Source organism: Protopterus annectens, chromosome 6.part1, assembly GCF_019279795.1.
Source record: "Protopterus annectens isolate FY-2018-M chromosome 6.part1, PAN1.0, whole genome shotgun sequence".
Lineage (NCBI taxonomy): Eukaryota > Metazoa > Chordata > Ceratodontiformes > Protopteridae > Protopterus > Protopterus annectens.
Genome location: NC_056738.1, coordinates 25,785,429 through 25,808,814, shown reverse-complemented (window position 1 = coordinate 25,808,814; position 23,386 = coordinate 25,785,429). Strand labels below are relative to the sequence as shown.

At 38.3% G+C, this 23,386-nt stretch overlaps 1 protein-coding gene across 1 annotated transcript in view; it reads left to right on the top strand.

Annotated features, from left to right (window-relative positions):
• Positions 1-23,386, top strand: part of LOC122805247 (leucine zipper transcription factor-like protein 1) — an 894,296-nt gene that overhangs the window by 784,013 nt on the left and 86,897 nt on the right. The window contains exon 3 of the mRNA XM_044075337.1: positions 11,520-11,714. Within this exon, the coding sequence (XP_043931272.1) occupies positions 11,520-11,714 (195 nt within the window). The remainder of the gene's footprint in view (positions 1-11,519; positions 11,715-23,386) is intronic.

The following is a 23,386-nucleotide window of genomic DNA, read 5'->3' as shown; positions in this document are numbered from 1 at the left end:
CAGTTTGCCATCCATTCCCTAGTACAATATTACTAGTTTATCATTTTTTTATTGTAACATAGGCAATTTATTCCTCAAGGGCAACAGGCACTTTATTTGTAAACAATTGCTAGCAGCAACCTCTTCATTAGTTACAGATCTCTTTAATGTGGAATTATTTAGATGATTTTTACTTCGTCAGGGATTGTGCATATTTATTGATACTGGTGGACTGTAGAAGTTTGAATAGACTTTTATGATGGAAATGATCTGAATTGGGCAGTTTTGTCATTATTAGTGCATGCATTTTGTTTCATTGTTTACTGGAAAAATGTTCAAAACAGTACATTTAAAATGCCCTTTAAAGCTGTACTGTATTGTACAAAGAATATAATTTAATACAATCAGGAAAGTATATCAAAGAGCATGTGTATGTTTCGTGTGCAAGGGGCCTGCGATTTGAAAACAGTCCAAAGTTAATCTTTATCTGCCACTGGTAAAATGTATTTTCTTTGCTGTTTCAATGCTGTTTCAATGAATGTGAGTTTCAAGGGCAGAGAAATTTTAATGTGAAGTCTGTTTTCATTGTGAGACTGCATTGCTTTGTTTGGCAGATATCTATTAGTGTTTGTGCTTTAAAATGCAAAATAAAACTTTCAAATGAAGTCCAAATCATTGCAGAAGTAAAGCAGTATGCACATTAGTGTTTATGGTAAATGGGGTGAAATAGCCAAGTAATGGTTCATTGGAATGGCTGCAGGGGGGAGGTTCCATTTGACTATGATTTTGTGAGGGGGGGAAGGGTGGCAAACTCAAAGACAGCCCCGGCTGAACTATACCTCTCAACTGTCCAGATTTTGGCAGAATTAATAGATTTTGCTTCTTACTTTTGGTTTGTTCCTCATAAAATTTGTGGTTTTCTGGCAAATCATTTAGGAATTAAGTCACTAAATAATGACAGACACTGAGTTTCAGACTTCATAACCTTCAGAAAAATGCATGCGAAAGCAAGACCTGTTATTCTATCAACTGTCTCAGTTTATACAAGAGCAATTTTAGTACTGTTTATATGTTCCCCCAATATATTTGGCCTTGTCCAGATTTCCTGCATTAACAGGTTGAGAGGTATGTGCAAATAAATTGCTTTATAGAATTAGGCATATGCAAACCTTTCAACTGTCCCCGATTTTGGCTCAGAATGTTGCTCTTCTAATAATCCCTCTGCAAAATGGCAATTTAGGAAGAAAATGTGGAGGGTTTACAATTAATAAATAACTGGAATAATCAGAGTTATAGATTACTTTTTTTCAGAAATGCATGTAGATTCTTTTATTTTGTCAGCTGCTCAAGTTAGCAGTACTAATATTAAAAAAGTGTCCCTTCTTTGACAGGTTCCCAGCTATATTGTGTGGCTATTTTATATTTTTGCATTACATTTTTGGTCAATTTTTCCAAAAATTGTGTTTTTTTTGGCAAATTAGTGGCAAATCATTAAAGACTGAAGTTAGAAAATAATGACAGACATTTGAGTTTCAGATTTCATACCCTTCAGAAAATTCATACTAATGCAAGACTTACTATTCTATTGTCTTTCTAAGTTTATAAGAGCAATATTTAAAAAATGTCCTTATTTTTGGTCCTTTGTCCCACTTCTCTGTATGGCTCTGTCCATATTTCTTGTTCTGAGGTTAAGAGGTATGACAAATGTGTCAGGGCCATCATTCAGCCAGAGACATTTCAAATTGTGACAAGACTTCTTGCACCCCACTCCCCCATGTAGTGACTCTGGATGTGTCCAAGCAAGGCAAGGAGCAGTTATGCAGTGAAAATGTGCAAAGTATCCCCCCATCCAAGGTAGACACAATCACTACAGTGGATTTTCATCTGTCCTTGACTTTGCAGAATGTTCTGGTTTCTGTCATATTTTTATACTGTTGATTTATGCCTATTATTATTCAGAAAGTGCCTGTTGCTCTGTGTTTAAGTAGCAATGCTTTAATGACAATCAGGTAAGTTTGTCTGAGATTGTAAGATGCAAGTCAGCTTTAATAAGCATACTGTTAAACAATTGCCAACATTGAAAGCCTTTCTGTTATTGCCATGCAGAGAATACTTACATAACTAGATAACATATAAGCCTTGGGTATTGAAATGCATATGACAGTATTTGTAATAAAGGACAGGATTACATCATTTTAAGAAGCTCATTACATCTGATGGAGACTTGCAGTCATCTTTGCAGGCTTTACCTGTAAAATAAACAGAATGCCAATCTATCGTGTGTGGTTCATAACCTGTGCAGTAATCCTTTAAGCAATGTATCTTGAGCTTGTTTCTTGTTTGCTTTTCATTTTTTACTTTGATCATGTTTTCCCCATGAAACAAGTAGATAGTTGTTTTCAGGCAGCAGGTGTTTTTTGGATAAGAAACATTTTTATAAGTGGGGGTATCACAGAGATTGCTACTTTCAGCATGTTACTTGGTACTGTAATAAAGCAGAATATAAATTATAATTAGAACTGCAGTGCAAGGAGAAGTGGTTTGAGTTGAGTGCTGCTTGTTTTTCTTATACTTAATTTTGACTGGCATTCCAGTGATGAATTTAAACAGTAATTTATTTTTTCCATGCCTCACAACCTTTTTGTTTCCATCTAGACATTAAGTAATGCATTGAAATATTTTTTTTCTTCTACACTGCATTTTGTCTTGATTGGACTCTCATAATGATGGTTTGGCACCCAGGGCAGCATATTTAATTAAAGTTACATTTTTGTGGTTTTGAGCATAGCTCTTCCCCTTATTAGTTGACCTCACCACTTCCCATTGACCCCACCCATTCATCTGTCTCCTGCAGCCCTCCCTTTGATTTGAAGTCACCAGCTGCCACTGGATTTACATAAAACTATTTTTCCTTATTCCTGTACACTTCCAGGCATCTTTCTCCTTTCACTTTACAACACCTACTTTTCTCTGTCCTTTCTCAGTGAATTTGCCTCTGTCCTCATTCTTTTCCCTAACATATCAGTTGAAGATAACATAACTTACACTTGTCTTATTGTTTTAATTTTTGAAAATTGCACACTAATGCATTATTTTTGGATAATCATATTTGTACTTATAATCTTTGTTTCATTGTATTTTAACTCTGTATCACATCTATTAATTCCCATGTTTATTTGCTTACTCCTGTTAAGGGAAATTTATATCTACTGTATTTTACTGTGAATCACATTTTACAATTGTCATATTTATTTTTTGTCTGTGGAGCTTTTATTGCTGGGACTCCACAGAAAGTGGGCTCATGTTGCCTGTCACAATTTCCCAGTAAACAAACACATAAAATAAGTAAAGCTCGCCCTCACACCTGGCAGTACATTATCTGCAAAATTTCCACCAATGTTTATGTATGGCAAGCAGCACTTACAGAAGTAATTTTTCCTTTCTTTGATGTTGCAGTAATGTCATTTGCAATGCAAAGCAGCAGATACACATTCTGCTTCAGATTTCCTGCTATAGGTTAAACTAAGTAAAACTCCAAGATCAACACCATAGCCTCATAACCCAGAGACTGCTCATGCTCTGGAATAGACTTCCCATACATGTCAAGCAGAGCACCTCCTTGCCCTTTTCAAGAGAAATCTTGATGAGTGGATGGGAAATAGAAAGTTCACCCCGGGGATAACTCCACTGGCTGTACTTGATAGAGGCACTGGGAACTAACAGCACCATGATGCCAGGGCAGTTCTATGGGCTAGGTTATAAAGGCTCCAGGGCTGTTGGCATACTACACACCTATGAACCATTGTTAGGGGTTAGGGTTCTTTCAGTATTTCTTTCATTCATTCATTTATTGTTTGTTTGTTTACTGGATAAGTGGACTGATTCACAGAGGATCCTTTTCAGAACTTAGCAGTGGAAAAGTAACAAAATGTTAAAAAATACAGAAGTAAAACTTGGAAACAGTCCTGTATGGGTGGAAAACATTTATCATATGTAAGAAACAAGTATTCAAAATTCATAAGAAGTTTCCAGGAGTTAGGAACACTAGTCAATACTCAATAAAAGATTCAAAAGGTAAAGAAAATTAAATGTTAAATAGCATCACACTAGATTTAGTGAAAGCAGTTACACTGAATAACTACATAGTTTTTTCTGTAAAGCAGACATAAAACACTGACAGAGCACAAAGGTTGCTACTAACAAGAGGCAAACAGAAGACAAAAGTAGTTAACACTGAACAAAGCATACTGCTGCTGCCACTGCTCAATCGCTCTCAGTCTTCACACACATACACACACTTTTGCTGTCATCATGCAAGCACGCATACACTCACACACATTCAGAAAGTTAAAAATGTTTCTTTTACCTTTATACTCACTAAACAACAAAACTCTACTTAGTGAGTGTGAAGTAATGACTTGATTGATCTCACTTGCACTCTCATGCATACATACACTAACACACGCACAGTTCTTTCAGTTCTATTTTTTTTTTTTTTTTTTTTACAATTTATTTTGTAGGCTCTCTTACAAAAGGCATTTACAGCTAAAATGCAAATTCACTGCACCAGTGGGAAGGTGTAATAGTTCAACTACGGAAACTTTAACTGCAGCACTCAATAATTGCTGGAGTTAAGACATATTCCTCCAGTAAGATGAATGCCTAGTAAAGGCCAGGGGTCCAGGGAAGTAAATATTGTGGGAGAAATAGCCAGGGAATTGTTATGGCTAGGTTTGTATAGGCCCTAGGGCCGATAGCCTAGTACCAAGCTATGAACCTATAAATGTAAAAATGCCACTACATATATCAGAATGGCTGATTATTTTTAGGTACTTTTTGTAAAATAATGGCAGCCTCTAGCTTTCATTCTGTATGGACTCCACGGCTCTACTGCAGTATAATCTCCTTCATTCTTTATGGGGATCATTCCTATGGCAACAGAAAATAAGACTTGTGCTACTGGTGATAGAAACGCAAATTGAGGGTTTCATTCACAATGGGAACTAAAAAGAGACTGGGGAAGGAGATGTACAAAATAATTTAATTAAAATGGCACTATGGGCAGGAATTATGTAAAGTTATTAAGGTGGTTGTTACTCTGGTCATACGCTAATTTAAAATGCTGGGATTGTCCCTTTAAGTTTTTTGTTCTTTTTGGAGTTTCAATACGTCCTGTCTAAGGTCATATAGAAAAGATTTGTTTTGCAGACAGTGAATGACATTCACTTAATTAATGGAAGGAACTGAGAAATACTCCAAAAATAAAAACCAACGGCAAAAGTAAGTTGAAAGTTCCAGAAAAGGGTTTTAATAGCCCAAAAAGACAAATGAAGTAAGTGCTTTTGTCTTGCTTCAGTGAACAAAACTTCTTCAGAATTGTTATTTATGGGGCTGGTGTATTAGCTGCTTATGGATTAGTTAAATCAAGTCAGCAGCTGAGAAAACTCTCTAAACTATTGTGTTAATCAATGCAGTGTTTGAAACTGTTAATTTGATTACTTTAGAGCTGAGTGCTATACATGCAGTAGTACTCCAAAATCGGATGGCAGTTGATTTCATACCTGAGTGAAAGGGAGGTAAGTGCACACTTGTGCATAAGGAATGCTGTTCGTTTATTCCCCTTTAATGAGCACGCAATGCATAGCCATTTGGAAATCATCCAAAAAGTGGCTGAACTGTAAGATACCAGAGAAGTGGATAGCTCTCAAAGGGCTTGGCTAACCAATTTGCTTTCAGGATGGGAAGGCAGTTTGATGAAATGTATTATGCTTATTGCTATTATTATCATGACTGTGTTTTTGCTTTTATTTTTAAGTAAAGTTTTAATAACCAATCTCTTTGCATCAAACCCATTGTTACAGGATTTACGTTAGTGATTTTGAAAAAGTGTCATTTACATATCATGTCAATGAGTGTGAAATAGCAAGTGAAAAATGAAGAGTTAGTTTTTGAAGGTTTTGAAAACATGTATGATAATGTATTTGAAGTGTAAAAGATGTTTTACGATATGAGTATGATGCTTTCCCAGCATCAGATGAGGGATTGTACAGGGTTAAAATGAAATTGCACATGTTCTAGAAGGTTAATGTATGTGTTGCAACAGCATAAGTGGAAACATGAAAAATTACAGAATGTTAAGTTTCATTTCCTGAGCCTGAGGCAGCATTCTTTCTAAATCACATGGTAAAAATGAACTTATTCCATACTAATCTAGAAATGTAGATAAGAAGTTGAAAGTCTATTTTTACTAAACCTGACATATTTCTATTAGTATTTACTAATGAACTAAAGAATAAACTGTATTGCTGCGGTAGCGTTGTCGCCTCACAGTAAGACGCTGTCCGGTTCGATTCTCAGCTAGAGCGTCTTCGTGTGGAGACGTGTGAATGGGCGTACCTTCGTTGAAGGTTGTGCATCAGGGCTGGTAACTCGGCACGTAAAAGTCAACTACCAATCATTAGCGGACCGGAGTTCCGCTGTGGCGACCCCTAACCGGGAAAAGCCGAAAGACACAAACAAACAATGAACTGAATTAGTTAGCATTTTTCTGTTGGATGCTAGCAGTGATATGACTGATAAAGTTTACTACTTTGTTAAAGTTTTCCTATGAAAGATTATGCATTCTTTTGTTTGGGGAGACTTGACTTCCCGAGTACTGTCTCCCACACGTGTGTTATTTCTTTTAATAAATTATATTTTAATCTGCCAATGACTGAAGTTTATTTTATTACAGTTAAACCATATCATTACATTTTTTCTTCTTTTTGGAGTTTAAGAGGTCTTACCTAGGGTCAGATATAAAGGATTTCTTTTGCAGACAGTGAATGGCATCCAGTTAATTAATGGAAGGAAATGAAAAATATCTTTCTTCATTTAACTACAGATATTTACTGACTTCTTTATTTAGCTGCAGTGGTTGTTTGACCTGCTTTTCCTTGACTGACTATTGATGATCTCTGTCTGCATTTGATTTTTGATTGTAGGCATTTATTTAAGGCTTGGTTACTTCTATTTTTAATCCTATTTTATATTCCATTTTTTTTGTTTTATACTTTCTTGGGATTTTTAAGGGGTCTTGGCTAGGGTCAGTTAGAAAAGATTTCTTTTGCAGACACTGAATAATGTCCAGTTAATTAGCTGAATGAGCTGAAAAATAGACTTTCTCATTTAACTGCAAATATTTAGTGGTATCTTTATTTAGCTGTAGTGCTTGTTTGACTTGATGTTCTCTGCCTGACTGTTGCTGATCTCCGTTTACATTTAATTTTAGACTGGAGTTAGTAATTTAGGGTTTGGATACTTCAATTTTTAATCTTTTCTTGTGATACATGTTGTGTTTTCAGTTTTTTTTGTTCTTTTTTGAGTTTTAAGGGATTTTGGCTAGGGTCAGTTAGAAATGAATTATTTTGCAGACAGTGAATAGTATCCAGTTAATTAGTGGAAAGAGCTGAGAAATCGCATTCCTCATTTAAATATAAATATTTAGTGGCACCTTTATTTAGCTGTAGTGCTTGTTTGCCTTGATGTTGTCTGTCTCAGTATTGCTGACTTCTGTCTCCATTTGATTTTGTATTTGGGTTATTCATTTAAGGTTGGCTTACTTGTATTTTGTATATTTTACTTGCACTGTGTTGCATTTTGTTTTGTTTTCATTTCATTTTTTTGCTGTTCTTTTTGGAGTTTCAAGAAGTCTTGTCTAGGGTCAGTTCGAAAATAATTATTTTGGAGATAATTATGAATTATTTTGCAGACAGTGAATACTATCTAGTTAATTAGTGGAGGAAGCCGATAAATAATAGTCCTCATTTAACTACAAATATTTAGTGGCATTTTTATTTTGCTGTAGTGCTTGTTTTTTTCTTGCTGTTTTCTGCCTGACATTTGCTGACCTCTATTTGCATTTGATTTTGGATTGGGGTTATTCATTTATGGTTTGGTTATTTGTATTTTTTTAACTTTTACTTATATTGCATTTTGTTTTGTTTTTTTGTTTTATGTTTTTTATTCTTGTTGGAGATTCAAGAAGTCTTGTCTAGGGGCTAAGGATCAGTTAGAAAACAATTCTTTTGGAATCAGTGAATAACATCCCGCTAAGTCATGGGAGGAGCTGAGAAATAGCATTCCTTATTTAACTGCAAATATTTAGATGCATCTTCTTTTAGCTGTAGTGCTTTTTTTACTTTATGTTCTGTGTCCAACTGTTGCTGATCTCTTTCATGCTGTTGATTTTGCATTTATTTATTTATTTTTTTTTTATCAAATCTCCTTTGCTATTTAAGTGCTGCAGTTGTACAATGCTGGGCTCATAACCTAAGAGAAAGTTAAGACTTATATTACCATATCCACTTTTTAGCACTTGTTTTTCTCATTTTTTTGTCTTGAATATCTGCACTTTTTTACCTTTTTTAAAAGTATTTAGCTTGAACTGCTGCTCTTCATGCAGTGGTGCCTAGCAGTGATTTGTATGTTGCAGCATTATTCCCCATTGTAATCTATGTGGATGCCAGTCTTTCACAGTGTGAGTTTCTGTTAAAATACTCTTACTGTCCAAACAGATTTTTTTTAACTACTGAAGCTTCTAGTTTGCACAAAGCTGAGCATTGCTTATCAAGTTCCTTGTTCTATTGACACTATTTAATTTTTAAATTTCCTTTACTCCTCCCTAGTAGATCAGTAGCCATGGATATGCACTTCCCAACTCTTTCTGTGTGGCTATTCTGGTTGAGATAGGTATTCCAAGTTATTGTAGCAATTGTCTCATGCACACTGACAACCCACTTACTCTTAGTAAAATAAAGTGTACGAGAGATGTAAATGCACTTTAATGCTGGAGACAAAACTCTCTCATACAACCAAAACTAATACTTTAGAGGTTTGTCAACGACACTTGCAAGAAACCTACTGCACAGGGTAAAGACCCTTCACATAAAAACTAATTATGCTGAGGCACCTACAGGTTGTTGTGTCTTTCGACTTTTCCCGGTTAGGGGTCGCCACAGCGGAACTCCGGTCCGCTAATGATTGGAAGTTTATTTTTACGTGCCGAGTTACCAGCCCTGATGCACAACATTCAACGAAGGTACGCCCATTCACGCATGTCTCCACGCAGAAGACGCTTTAGCTGAGATTCGAACCGGACAGCGTCTTACCGTGAGGCGACAACGCTACCGCAGCACCACCACTGCGGATTTTTGAATTGAACCGTAACCTTCCTAAAACACTAAGACCTCCTGCACAGCACAATCAAAAATAGTCCTCAGACATCATGTAAATGCTGTGTTAAAACACCATTAATAGTGAGTCAACCTTATCTCATTTTCCACAGAGACAGGGTTTTTTTGAGAACTAATAGTTATTTTATGCCTAAAGAGGTATCCAAGTTTACCTTAAGCCAAACTATTTATTTCCTCATTTTCTTTTCTGAAACTAAAAATGAGGGTGGAAGGATACTCCATATCTTGAATGCCCACAGACAACTTGGCTACTGCTTTGGCAGAATGAAATCTTTCAGATCTTTGAACCAATAGATCATTTCTTGTGAAGGTAAGAAGGGAAAAATGGTGTCAAAGCAGACTATTTCCAAATGGCTGTCTAAGGCTTTTACCTTTTGTTTTACTTACCTCAGCAAAACTATTCTAGGCACGGTCAAGGCCCACTCTACCAAGGCCTTGGCTTCATCAGTGGCTTGGAAAGCATTGGATCCTAGAAGAATTCAAGAAACAGCAACTTGATCCTCAGTACATAAATTTACAAAGCACTTTAAGCATGATTCCTTCTCTTTGTCTAGATCAGGCTTACTAGGACAATTCTCCTGGGGCTCCTGGACTCTTTTCCTTATACCTACCTAAATTTCTAAGCTATAGTCATCTACCTATATAGCTTAGACTATTGCCGCAGTGATCAGTATGAAGAACATAGTACAGTTGTGTAACTAAACTTACCATAATAGTGGATGTTCGATCATTAGTACTACAGTAGCTGGTCCCTCCCTCAATTCTTCCTTGTTTCTTTCTTGGTGTGCTGTATTTGCCAGAACATGGAGTTTTAATTTTTGTTGTTCCTAGCATTATCCTTTCAGGGCTCATGCTCCCTCTCTCTGTTAGTATGAAAGCTCAAGCTGACTAATGGTTTGGGTACATGGAAGGTACCCCGAAGCATTGGAGGTTGGCTGGCTGGTATATCCTTGTTGGGTATAACCTATATAGCTTAGGCTACTGAAGCAGTGATCATTCAAACAGCTATAATTATGGTACGTTTACTTACACAATTGTACTTTCCATTAAAAGTTTCCTGCAGTTTGGAGTCTAAACCACAAACTGTTCTACTAAAAAAAAAAAAAAAAAAGTCAGTGGTCTCTGCTAGAGATCCATACTCATAGGTTCATAGGTAGGTACTAAGCTCTCAGCCTTGGGGCCTATATAAGCCTAGCCAAAAAGGTTCTCTGGCTTTCGCCACCCAAGAAAATGATTTTCCTGTGCCCCTGTCAAGCAGTGCCACAGAAGTGATCCCCGGGGTGAATTTTATATTTCCCATCCAGTCGTCAAGGAATTTCTTAAAGAGGGCCAATGAGGAGCTTTGCTTGACATGAATGGGTAGTTTGTTCCAGAGTATGGAAAGTCTTTGGGACAGGAATCTATCCCTCCAACATGTTCTGTTTGTTGTGGTAACAAGATTTAGGTCCCTGGAGCGTGTGGTTCCAAGAGATTGGAATTTCTTTAAGTGTAGCATTTCCAACAGCTCTGGGTTTGACATAGCTTTGTATGTTAGGCAGAGATCGCCTCTGAGTAAGCGATATGCGATGGAGTAGAGCTGGAGTTTTTGAGACGGTCTGCATATGGCATCTGTTTGAGGCCGGTAATCCTCTTAGCGAGGTATTTCTGTGGCTTTTCCAATTGTTGTAGGTGTCTTGTGAGATACATGCCAAATTGGGCATTGTACTCTATAGTGGGTCTGATGAGAGATGAGTAGAGAGGAACAATGACCTCCTTTTTTCTAGAGAAGAACCCTTTTGTGATGAGGTGTGCCACGTAGAAGGATTTCCTGACTACTGTGGTGATGTGGTTATCAAAGGAGATACTACTGTCCACCTGTGTCCCGAGGTCTCATCACATTTTCAGTGTTTAGTGAGCTACCGCCTATGTGGTACCAAGTTTTTCCCAAAGGGGATGACAATGCACTTCTTGGCATTGAGGTTGAGGCCATGACTTTGATACCAAGCATCTGTCATCTGTCTCTGTGAGGCCCTTTTTTTTTGGAATCTGTTTGTCTTCATGCATACTCCATCTATATGGCTGGGTTGGACTGGGGACACTGGAGTCCCCACCCGTGGGTGACCTTTGATTGTCTTCATTTTATGATATGGTAAATGGCAAGTTTCAGGTGTGCAGTACAATATTTTGTAGCATGGATAGTCTTTTTGCAGTTAAAATTAGCCTTTATAGTATACCGTGTAAATAATGTACTGTTACTAATGTTAACCACTTGCTTACGTTTGCAAATTTTACTTAATTGTGTATCAGTAAAAGTATTTTCTTTTTTAGATTGGTGGAAGAAACCTTTACTGTGGATGAAGTAACAGAAATGCTAGAAGGGCTGCAGGCTGTAGTTCACAGTGAAGTAGAATCTGAACTCATCAATACCTCACATACCAATGTGTTACTATTACGTCAGCTCTTTTCTCAAGCTGAGAAGTGGTATTTAAAGCTGCAGACTGACATATCTGAGCTGGAAAATAGGTAACTGTTTGCGGTAGGAACCATCCAAAACTGTTTTTATTTATGTAGTTTTTGATTATGCTATCATACAACAATTATTGAATTGTTTATCTTAATGTACTTGCTTCTAGAGGTGAATGGGTGAATAAGATGTATATGTGCTCAGCATAGTGATCATTACTGTAATATAATTTATGATAAAAAATAAGTTTGCCTACAAGTAGACATTTGCCTGTCTGGCCTGACTCCCTGATCTTTGGCATCCCAGGGCAGTCTGGTCTCCTTCCTACACTTGAGACATCTACAGTATACTGAGTTGAAAGGGGATATCAATCCACTTCATCTCCATTTCATTTTGCTGCTGTCACTGTGTTTATTTGTCAGTTCATCTGTCTCATAGGTTGATACTAGGCTATCTGCCCTAGGGCATTTATAAGCCTAGCCAGAGTGTGTTTGGCTTTCGCCACCCTTTTAGATTAGTTGACTGTGCCTCTGTATAGTAGGTCACAGAAGGTAGCCCTTTTAAGGTTAGTTTACTGTACCTCTGTCAAGCAGGGACACAGAAGAGATCCCTGGGGTAAACTTACAATCTCCCATCCATTCGTCAAGATTTCTCTTGAAGAGGGTCAGTGAGGGGCTCTGCCTAACATGGACTGGGATTTTGTTCCAGAGTGAGGGGAGCCTCTGGGATATGAATCTGTCCCTCCAGCATGTCCTATTTATTTCTGTGCTGAGTTTCAAGTCCCTGGAGTGTGTAGCTCTAAGGGATTTGGATGTCCTGAGGTGAAGCATGTCCATTAATTCTGGGTTGGACATGGCCTTATACTTCAGACACAGATCGCCTCTGAGTAGGTGGTACGCAACTGAGTAGAACTGGAGTTTCTTTAGCCGAACTGCATAGGGCATCTGTTTGAGCCCCTTGATCCTCTTGGTGATATACTTTTGGGGTCTTTCCAGTTGCTGCTGGTGTCAGGTAAGGTACATCCCAAATGGGGCATTGTATTCAATTATGGGCCTGATAAGTGATGAGTAGAGGGGCACAATGACCTCTCTTGATCTAGATGTGAACCCTTTCGTGATAAGGTGGGCTATATAGAGGGTCTTTCTAACCACTTTGGCCACGTGATTGTCAAAGGAGAGATTGCTATCTATTTGGGTCCCCAAGTCCCTAATTACTTCTTCCGTACTTAATGGATTACCACCTATGTGGTAATTTGTGGGCACTTTGTTTTTCCCAAAGGGGATGAATATGCACTTTTTGGCATTTAGCTTTAGGCCATGGCTCTGGCACCAGTTATCCGTCCCTGTGAGACCCTTTTGGAGGATGCTTGTGTCAGCCAGAGAGTCGATTACGGCACCCAGTTTGCAGTCATCTGCAAACTTGGTCAGCCATAGTCCACCCGTGTTAGCCTGTACCTCGGAGAAATATATACTGAACAAGAGAGGTCCCAGGACTGAGCCTTGTGGGATGCCACTTGTAAATGGTTTAGAGTCTGACATGGCACCTGCTATTCTGACCATGTGAGTTCTATCCCTGAGCCAGTTTGCAACCCATCTTGTGACATAAGGGGTTGATATTTAAGCTGGTGAGCTTATTTATGATGCCCAAGTGGGGTATTGTGTCGAAGGCTTTTGCGAGGTCCAGGTAGGCTGTGTGGACTACCTTCCCTTCATCTATGGCTTTGGTAACTGTTTCAAAGAAGTCGACCAGGTTCAAGAGGCAAGATCTGCCCTTAACAAAGCCGAATTGGGTAGGATCCAGTGTCTGGAGGTTCCCAATGTCTTTGTTTATGATTTCCATGATGATACACTCCATAGCTTTGCAGACCAGCCTAGTCAGGCTTATAGGGCGATAGTTTCCGGGGTCTGTTGTGGCACCACCTTTGTGGAGTTGGACCACTGTTGCTGTATGCCATTCCTTGGGTACATATCTTGTAGTAAGGCTGAGATTGAACAGTGACTTTATATGAGGGTTTAGTTCTTCTTGGAGCTCTTGTAAGACGCAGCCCAGGACACCGTCTGGTCCCATTGATGCTGTGTTTTTTGCTTTGGAGAGGGCAGCTCTCACCTGTGCATCTGTGATCTCAGGAAGGCTACACTCTGTTGGGATAGGCATTTGCTCTTTTGGGGGGGAAGGGGGGGGGGAGTTTGCACTGAACCTTTCTGCCAGGATGTTGGCAGTGTCTGTGGGTTCAGTGTATATTTTGTCATTTTGCACTAACTCAGAGCATATCTGGGAGTTGCCTCCCAGGTTGCTGACATAACTAAAGAAGGCCTTGTGATAATCTTTAGTGTCTTGTGCAATTTTTCTTTCAAAGCAGCCTTAGATTATTTTATGAGGGATTGTAGTTTCTTGCTAGTACTGATCAGAGATGCCTTCCTTTTTGGGATTTTGCTCTATCATGTAGTAGCTTTCTCATTCTGTTGTATAGCTTATTTATGGCTGGGGTCCACCAGACAGGTCTCCTGCCTTTGGAGGAGTGAGTCTTGGTTTTATTTGGGATAGCATGCTCCATGCATTCCTGTAGGTGTCCATAGAATGCTTTTGTAAAGGATTCTGCATTTTGGGCCATATTTTCCACTAGCCCAGGGGCTTTGAAGGATTCCACCTCGGTTTTGAGAAGTGTGAAGTTTGCTTTTGAGAAGTTCTTCACCGTGGTTTCCTTGGCTAGGGGTGGGGACGGAAAATGGATGTCCAGTGAGATTTTTTTATGGTCTGATCTTACCAATGAGGGGTATACCTCTGGTGTGGAACATAGAGACCCCATGTTAGAGATGACCAGATCCAATATGTTTCCCCTTTTGTGGGAGTGGTGACCAGTTGTTCCATAGCATTTGAGTTTATAAATTCTAGGAACCGTTGGGCGAGGGTGTTTGGGCCTGAGTAGTTTTCCCAATCAGTGTTTGGGTAGTTGAATTCACCCAATATAATGGTGTTTGGAGAGACCTTCATATTCTCCAGTGTTCTCAGAAAAGCCGAGTGAGGTTCCTGTGTTTGGGAGGGTGGTCTGTAGCAGGCTACAAACTGAAAGGCAGTTTTGCCCACTGTTAGTTGCACATGGATGGTCTCCGATGCTTCGTGCAGTGCCACTAACCTGGAGGTGTGGGTATCTTTGATAAATATGGATACTCCCCCTCCTTTTGTGGTTCGGTCCAAGTTTTGGGGCTGGAAAGCATGGTATGAAGTATAACCTGCTAGTGCTGGGGTGCTCTCGGGAGCCTTGAACCAGGTTTCTGTTACTGCACAGATATCGATATTCTGCATACTGAGGAGAGTCTCGAGTGCATGCATCTTGAGGTTTAGATTTCTGGCGTTGAGCAGCATTACCCTTAGTTTTTTTTTTCTTTGTGTTGTCTATGGAGGTGGGTAAATGGTAAAGATATATTATAAAGATTACAAAAAACAAACTGTGCAAATGGCTACTGTATGCAGGAAAATATGTCTTGAACCAACTACTAGTATATGCAGATACTGAGCCAATTGGAAAAACATCTGTTAGAAGAAACCTCAGACAGTTATGCAGTCACAGATAAAAATATAGCGAGCAGTACTCTGTCGTGGTTTTCTAATGTGATTCTATCCACCAGTAACAGCAGAATTATATAGAAATAATTAGACACCAGTATGAGCTGTCTACATACAACACAATTACATGAATAACATTAGTGAACAAGGTGCAGCTATGCAAATAGACCATACTATTATACTAAAAACAACTTGGTGCAGACAAAATGCTAGCATGCCATAGTAACTTCCAATAATAAAGCATAAATCATATTAGATGTCTAACACAATTCAACATAAACATATACAATTGTAAAATGCCTAACACAATTCAACATAAATAGGCATTTACAGTTGTAAAACACCTACTGGAGAGACACTGAGCTCCTCATGGGGCCTGTAGCAGAGTGGATTGTAGTTTTAAAAATGGTGCTTGCCACAGGTAATATTTATTAACTTTGGGTTTGTCTTAAGGTAATAAACAGGGAAGGGGGAGGGGAAGACAAGTGGCTGGGGGGGGTTGCTTACAAGCCAAAGCAGAGTGCTCTCCAGGGGAAAATGAATATTGGCTCAAACAGGTAGACACATACTCAAAGTTAACTTTAGCTGTTTGCAGACAGTTCAGACCTAGACTGCGCTTTTCTTATAAGAATGATAAAGGTGGTACCGCAGTTGAATACTTAAGAGTGGTGTTAGGTTCAAAGTTAACTTTAGCTGTTTGCAGACAGTTCAGACCAGGACTGCACTTTTCTTATAAGAATGATAAAGATGGTACCGCAGTTGAATACTTAAGAGTGGTATTAGGTTCAAAGTTAACTTTAGCTGTTTGCAGACAGTTCAGACCCAGACTGCGGGTGAATAATGCGTAAAGTACACACTACTAGTGGATATTTAATCCCCAGCAATAACAACAAAGACTATATATAACCGAAAAAATATAAAGCCATCTATTTCTGTTTAGCTGCTTAATCTTAGAGTAAGGTCAAAAACTGAAATCTAAAAGAAAGAATAAGCTCTCTCAAGTAAATGTACAAATATGTGAACATTGCCTCAAACAATCTCACTTCCTAATGCATATAATATCCCCATTTACTTGATAAGAAAACTGATATAAAGTCCTAGAATGTCACCAAAATCCAAGCATGGTATTTAATCTTGTTCCATGCATCAGCTACTCTGTCAGAGAACCAGTTAGTACACTTCTCATTCCTATAGAATCTTCTACATAGGTTGTCTGATGATTCTCTTGTAGTTTTTGTTAATCCCAAACATTCCCAGAGATAGCGGTCTCTAAATGCCTTATATACCTGAATAAGATCTCCTCCTAGATATCTGTAAGAAACACTGTACAAGTTCAGATATTTTAGTCTTTCATAATAACATAAATTTTTACATCCATGGATGCCTTTGGTATATTTCAGCTGTACTCTTTCCAGTTTACTCATGCTTGTTTTCTTATAGGGTTTTCATATTGTTATTCCATACTCAGATTTGGGTCTAATGTAACTAACAAACAACAACATCATTATTTTTGATTTCCTAGACTTTATAAATCTTTTTATATAACCTGTAGTTCTATAATTATTATTAACCAATTGGTTGATATGATTAGAAAAACTCATAGCTGAATCTACCCATATACCCAGGTTCTTAAATGAATCTACAGTTTCAATCACTGTGTGCTGCATTAAATATTCGCCTTTCAATTTATGTCTCCCAAATCTCATATGCTTAGTTTTAGATGTATTTATCAGCAGATTATTCTCCTGTGCCCAAATGGTCAATTTAGTCAAGTTATTTTGCAGACATGCCTTATCTGTAACACATGTAATCAGTTTACCCAATTTCAGGTTGTCTGCATATAGACTGTAGAACACCTCAGATGAAAACATTATGTATGAAAGATACAATCTAAACAAGTAAGGGCCTAGGACAGCGCCCTGTGGAACACCCTGACTGTAACCAAGGATTTCACCTGTCCATTTGCTGTACAATACTTGCCATGTCTTAATTGTAAGCCATGCAGCTATCCATCTTATCAAGAGTACATCAGTACCTAGATGTACTAATTTATTGCTCAGTGTTTTGTGTATGACCCTGTCAAATGCTGAAGTCAAATCTATATAAATTACATCACAGCACAATTTTTCATTCATAGCTGTTATTATATTGTTATAGAACATCATGTTACAGGTGGTAATAGATCTGTTTTCAACATATGCATGCTGATGTATGGTTTCAAGTCCCAACCTATCTAGTTCTGACAATAACTTGTCCACTGTTACCTTCTCCATTATCTTTTAACAGCATGAAAGTAGACTTAAGGGTCTGTATGGCTCTAGGTTTGTCCTACTCCCCTTCCCCTTAAAGACATGTTTAATAAGCGCATGTCTCCAATCTTGAGGAATCTCCCCATATTTATATGACCTAGTGAATAATAGATATAATGGTACTGTAAGTGTTGGCCCCCATAGTTTAGCAGTGTTTCTTCCTACTTTCTCTTCATGTAGCTTAGTGATATATTTTTTGTAGCTTTTGTAATAGTATGCAGTGCGGTTTCCAGCCCACTCTGTCCTGACCTCACTACGGTTGGGCTCCACTTTACTCCTTAACCCTATCCCTAGTTATCACTCACTCTCCTTCATATACATTTATACTTCTCTGGCCTTGCCCAACTCTCTGTATTAAACAATGGTTCTCCAAATACCACCACCCCCATCCTCCACCTCCAGCAAGTCTTAACACCCTACCAAGTACTCCTGCACTCTCACACTTCTACGTTCTAGCCAACTTTTTTCCTCCTCCCCACCTAATCATACCACACAAGGTAACTAAATAATTTCCCCACAATTGTACCACATTACCGATTAACTTTCACTACTGTGAAGTCCCTACTACACTCAACTGTCTCATTGTAGAACAGAACTTTCTTACTTAACCACCATAACTCTCTTTATTCTAATTATACATGTCACAAAGTTAGAGTCCCATATATCCATTTAATTTTTCTCCCACAAACCCACAACAGCAAACTTCTTCTACCCTACTGCATTTTTAACTACATCTTCTAAACTGTTTGCACACTCATTACTAAACACACACACACCTTTAAACATATAAAATCGAGTAAATCATTACAATACCCAAACCTACATGCATAAAAAGGTTAAGTATTACTATTCACATCAGCATATTACTACAAAGCTTTTGCGAAGTGAAGACAATTACCTCAACCCTGGCTCAAACACTAATACACAACCACCACTGCCACCCACTCACTCTCACAATTACAAAGCAACTCTTTTCCCAAACCACAACACAGGTCAAAATCTGTTTCTTCGAACAAAAACTAAACAGTTCTTTTCCCAAACCACAAAACAGGTTAAAATTAATTTCTTCTAAGCATAAATCTTCAAAGCATATGCAACAAGACCAAAGACCTCCAACCATCCCTGTCACACTATAGCCCTGACATAGTTATTGCAACTAAAACCTGGCTAAAACCAGACGTAATTAATACTAAAATATTCCACCCAGATATAACATAGTCAGATCAGACAGACTAGCAATAAGAGGAGGTGGAGTTGCAGTAATCTTCAAAAACTCTTTAGAGCGGAGCCAACATCCTCATAATATCCTAGAATTTTAAAAAGCTGAAATTCTAATTGCATACCTCAAACGCAGCAATACCAAAGCCATCTGCCTCGCAGGGACGTTTCCCCCAGGAAACAATCTAGCCACGATTAAAGAATTTCTTCAGTGGATACACAGCAATATAAATAAAGAAACTGTAATCTTAGGTGATATAAACATTGATTGAAAACAAATAACCAATACTTCACCTGTCCTGAACTTATTTGGGTTCTCACAAGTAATAAACATTACTACAAGGATGCACAAAACACACACACACACACACACACACACACACACACACACACACACACACACACAAACAGTAGGTCAGGTTCTTACAAACAAGCCCCATAACATCAGTGTCAGTGGAACTTTACCAGACAGTCTTAGTGGCCATCTACCCACCAGTGCTATTAGACAGTGGATAAATATTCAGAGACAAGTAACATAAAACAAGTCTATAACTTGCATAATTTCAACCCTGAACTTATTACCTCAACCCTAAAACAATATATTTGGAACTTCCTAAAAACGATATGAAGTACTCACACACTTTAACAATATCTGCTTATCCATACTGACCAAACAAGATCCACTCAGAAATAAGAGTTAAATGTATCTCAGCACCCTGACTAACAAGGGATACTAAATAATTATTAATAAAAAAGAGGCCATGCCTGGAAAACCTGGACAAAAAATAAAACTCAAACATCCCTTCAAGATTATAGGTATCTCTGGAATCTCGTTAAACAACAAATACTTAAGGACAAGAAAGTATATTCTACAAACATCCAAAACACCTATCAAAATAAGCCCAGACTTTTCTTGCAGTCCTTAACAACAACAAACGACCCAGGTAATAGAGCAACTCAATTAAATACCCAGTTTGTAAACTTTATCTTATCACTAACCAAGCAAAACTCCTCCTTAATCCTAACTATTCTGCAACCCCATACCAGTGACAAGGTACTCTTCAGACTTGCTAGCAGCTCCATCTCAACAATAAAAAAAAAAACTAAAACTGAAGCCAACCACCTTGGCTACTAGCCAAGTACTTAAAACAGCAGCAGAAGTTTTTGCATTTCCTATTTCCATTCTAATTAATATAGCCATAAAAGAAAACTAAATCTGCAACATCGGGAAAAAGTCATACATCATACCCCTCCATAAAGGTGTCAGTTTTACTGATATCCTTCCACTCCTATCTAGGATATTAGATACCTCTCCAACCACAACCTGTTCTCAACATGGTTTTCAGCCTAACCACAGCATTACTACTGCCCTTCTAAACTTTACCAATACAATTACTCAACCAAGAAACAATAGTAAACTAGTCTCAACAGTCTTCCTGGAACATTTGATATAGTAATACACCATAAACTCCTTCAGAATCTTGCCTGTCTAGGCCTCAATACCCCATCACTAACTAACCTGGTTTCATACCTACTTAACTAATAGGAAACCACCATGAAATGGCAGCACGACTATTCCGATTTTCTTCCAGTTACAGTCGGCACCCGTCGGGGATCAGTTATAGGCCCTCTGCTTTTCAATAACCTGCACTCTGCCTTTAAACAAGCTACCAAAGTACAGTACACGGATGATGCCACACTCATCTGCTCAGCCTCAACACTGACCTTCCTACAAGACATCACCCACCAGGCATTTTTATCCACAGAATCCAGGCTAGATAGCTCAGACTTACTGGAGAAAAAAAAAACACAATTAATGCTTTTCACCTCAGTAACTACTTAGATAAAAAAATCATTTTATATGTTGTCATCCAATAAAACAAAATAGAATATGTCATACAAGCCAAACTCCTTTGAATATTACTCAGTGAAAATCTCAACCATGACCAGCACCTACTCCTACCCATAAAAAAAAAAAAAAAAAAAAAAAATGGAAACTAGGATGCCTCTATAGGTTAAAGAAATTCCTCACTGATCACTCCAGAAAAAACATATCACAATCATCTAGTGCATACTGTATATTTTTGTTCCACCCTCAGAAATAAACTAGAGTTATCCTACAATAAAATTGTAAAATGTACTACAAGTAACCCTCACAAAACTCACTGATGCACTGTTTTAGGAAGTCTTAACTGGCTTGAACTCACAAGCTACCTCAACTATTCTCCACTTATTGTTGCCCATAACCTAATAAACTCTCTGTAAAAATGTCCAGCTCTAAAAGGGATACTGCAACCCAATGCCACTAACAGAGTCCTATGATTCAACAACTCAGTATCCATCAATCTCATCTATCCATTACAAAATCAAATAGCAGCGCAGGCAACTCATTATACTCTCCTCAGTTTGCAAAAATCTGGGACTAAATCCCCCCTGAAATTAGACAGTTAAACAAGTTAAGTAGCTTCATAATGTCACTAAAGAAACATCTAATAAACAACTGGTTTTGTTTCTGTACTACTCCAGGCTGAACCACCAGAACTCAGTCACAGACTCCTTCTAATACACTCTTCTAATTCTGTCTTCTTTAGTCTAACTTATACATGCATTTCTTTTGTAATCACTAAGGCTTGCTCCTCTATCAGCCACTTCATTCATTTATCCCTTTTCATGTTTTCTACCCAATCCTTTACCTACATTTCCCTCCTACATGAATTTTTTCTTCAGTACTACCTCCTCTATAATCCTTTTGTTTCCTGTAATAATCTATACTTTAATATTTCAAACACAAATCTTCCTAGACAATGTATCCACCATTAATTGTGGAGTATCTGTGTGATTATCTATTTCATGTATGTAAAACTCAAATCTGTTTCAATACAGTGCATATTGTTTTTCTTCTGTATCATGTATTTCTGTTTAAGCTGTGGAGCTTTTCTCCCTGGCCTCTGCTGAAAAAGTAGGATAAACTCCAATTGGAATTTCCCGGTAAACAAAGAGAAATAAGTAAGTAAATAAATATACTTTTCATGTGTTGTTGTTAATCTCACCTTTATTCTCACTGATGTGTCAAATCCGTTTCAGCCTTTACAAAAGCTCGAGGACTTCAGCAAAGCTCATGGGCCTCTTTCCCTACCCATAATGTACTTTCCCAGATCTCGTTTGCCATGCTACGAAGAGGTTCTTCAAGCAAGCTCTGGGCTAAGTCTTTGTATTTTTCTAGCATTATTTCTTAATCTAGCTACTAATTTCCTTCCCTACTGTAATTATTATTTTTGTATACCTTGTATTTCTGGTATTTTTTTCTAGTTGCTCCCTAGCAGTAATCCCCGTCCTCCCCTTTAGCGGCCGTCTTAAGTTTAGAATTCTAGCTCCCTTCCCACACTTGTTTCTTTTTTTAGGATTCTTTCTAGTTATTTAGGAATAAACCCTCTCTTTCCCGCTCGTTTTTCTGTTTGAGAACAGTTTTAAAAAAAAGTCCATTTAAGTTAGAGGACTTCTCTCTCCCCTTCCCACAAGTCCATTTAAGTTAGAGGATTTTTCCTACCCTGTAGTTTAACAAAAAAAAAAAAAAAAACTTTGTAGACTGATCTTTTTATTACCTTAACCTCTTGAATTGTTTCCCTGAGTGTTCTTTAGGCTTCCTTCAACTATGTCCCAAAAGGAAGGTAAGCCGATAGGGTTTAAAAAAATGCGAAAAATGTAGTAAGAAGATGCCCCTCAGTGATTCACACACATTGTGCGTATACTGTTTGTGGCCTCTTCATCTACAATCTTGTTCCATATGCCATGCCTTTAATCAAAGGGCACTTATGGAACATAAGAGCAAACTGATTTTTAAGGGGCTAATTAAAACCCCTTTCTCTGAGGCTGTTTCTGCTTCTAATCCCTCCTGTCCTAAATCAGACAAATCTCAGTGGGAAGCGGCCTTCTCTGGCTCCAAAAGTTTCATTGGAGCTTAGAGCCAAGCAACAAAAGATGTTCACTCCAACAGTTCCTATGGAGCAGACAGCTTCTGTGGATCCAGGAAATTCCTCAAATCAGACAAAAGTTTCCGATCTGAAGTCATCCATGGAGTCAGCTCCGAAGACCCTGTTGCCCTCAGAGTTCCACTATTGGAGCCAGTCTCCATCCTTGGAACCTATTACCTCCCGGCTTCCATCTCCCTTTCTTACCAGGTCCAGTTCTCCACTGAGGAAGTCATCTGGATTCCCCAGAGGAATCTGTCACTTTGGATACTGACCTCGATGAAGCAGAAGGGTCCCCACGGTCACCTCTTGAAGATGTCTCTTTTGGAGACATCCTGGAAATTCTAAAACAGAGATGTGATTGGCAGTCCTCTTTCCCTTTGGCTGAGAAGTCGGTATTCCTGAAGGCCTATGGATCATGCCCTTCAACCTCATGGGTTCATGGGTTCATAGGTAGGTACTAGGATGTCGGCCCAAGGGCCTAAGTAAGCCTAGCCAACAAGGTAAGGGTGACACCACCTTCCGATGAGCTTATTCAGTTAATCTCTCAGAAGGCCTGGGAGATCCCAGAATCCATAAAGCCCACTGTTAAGAGGCCAAATAAGTACATTACAGCCCCTAAAGACCAAGCCTTACTTACCAAGGGTGTAGCAGTAGATGCCATGGTCATGG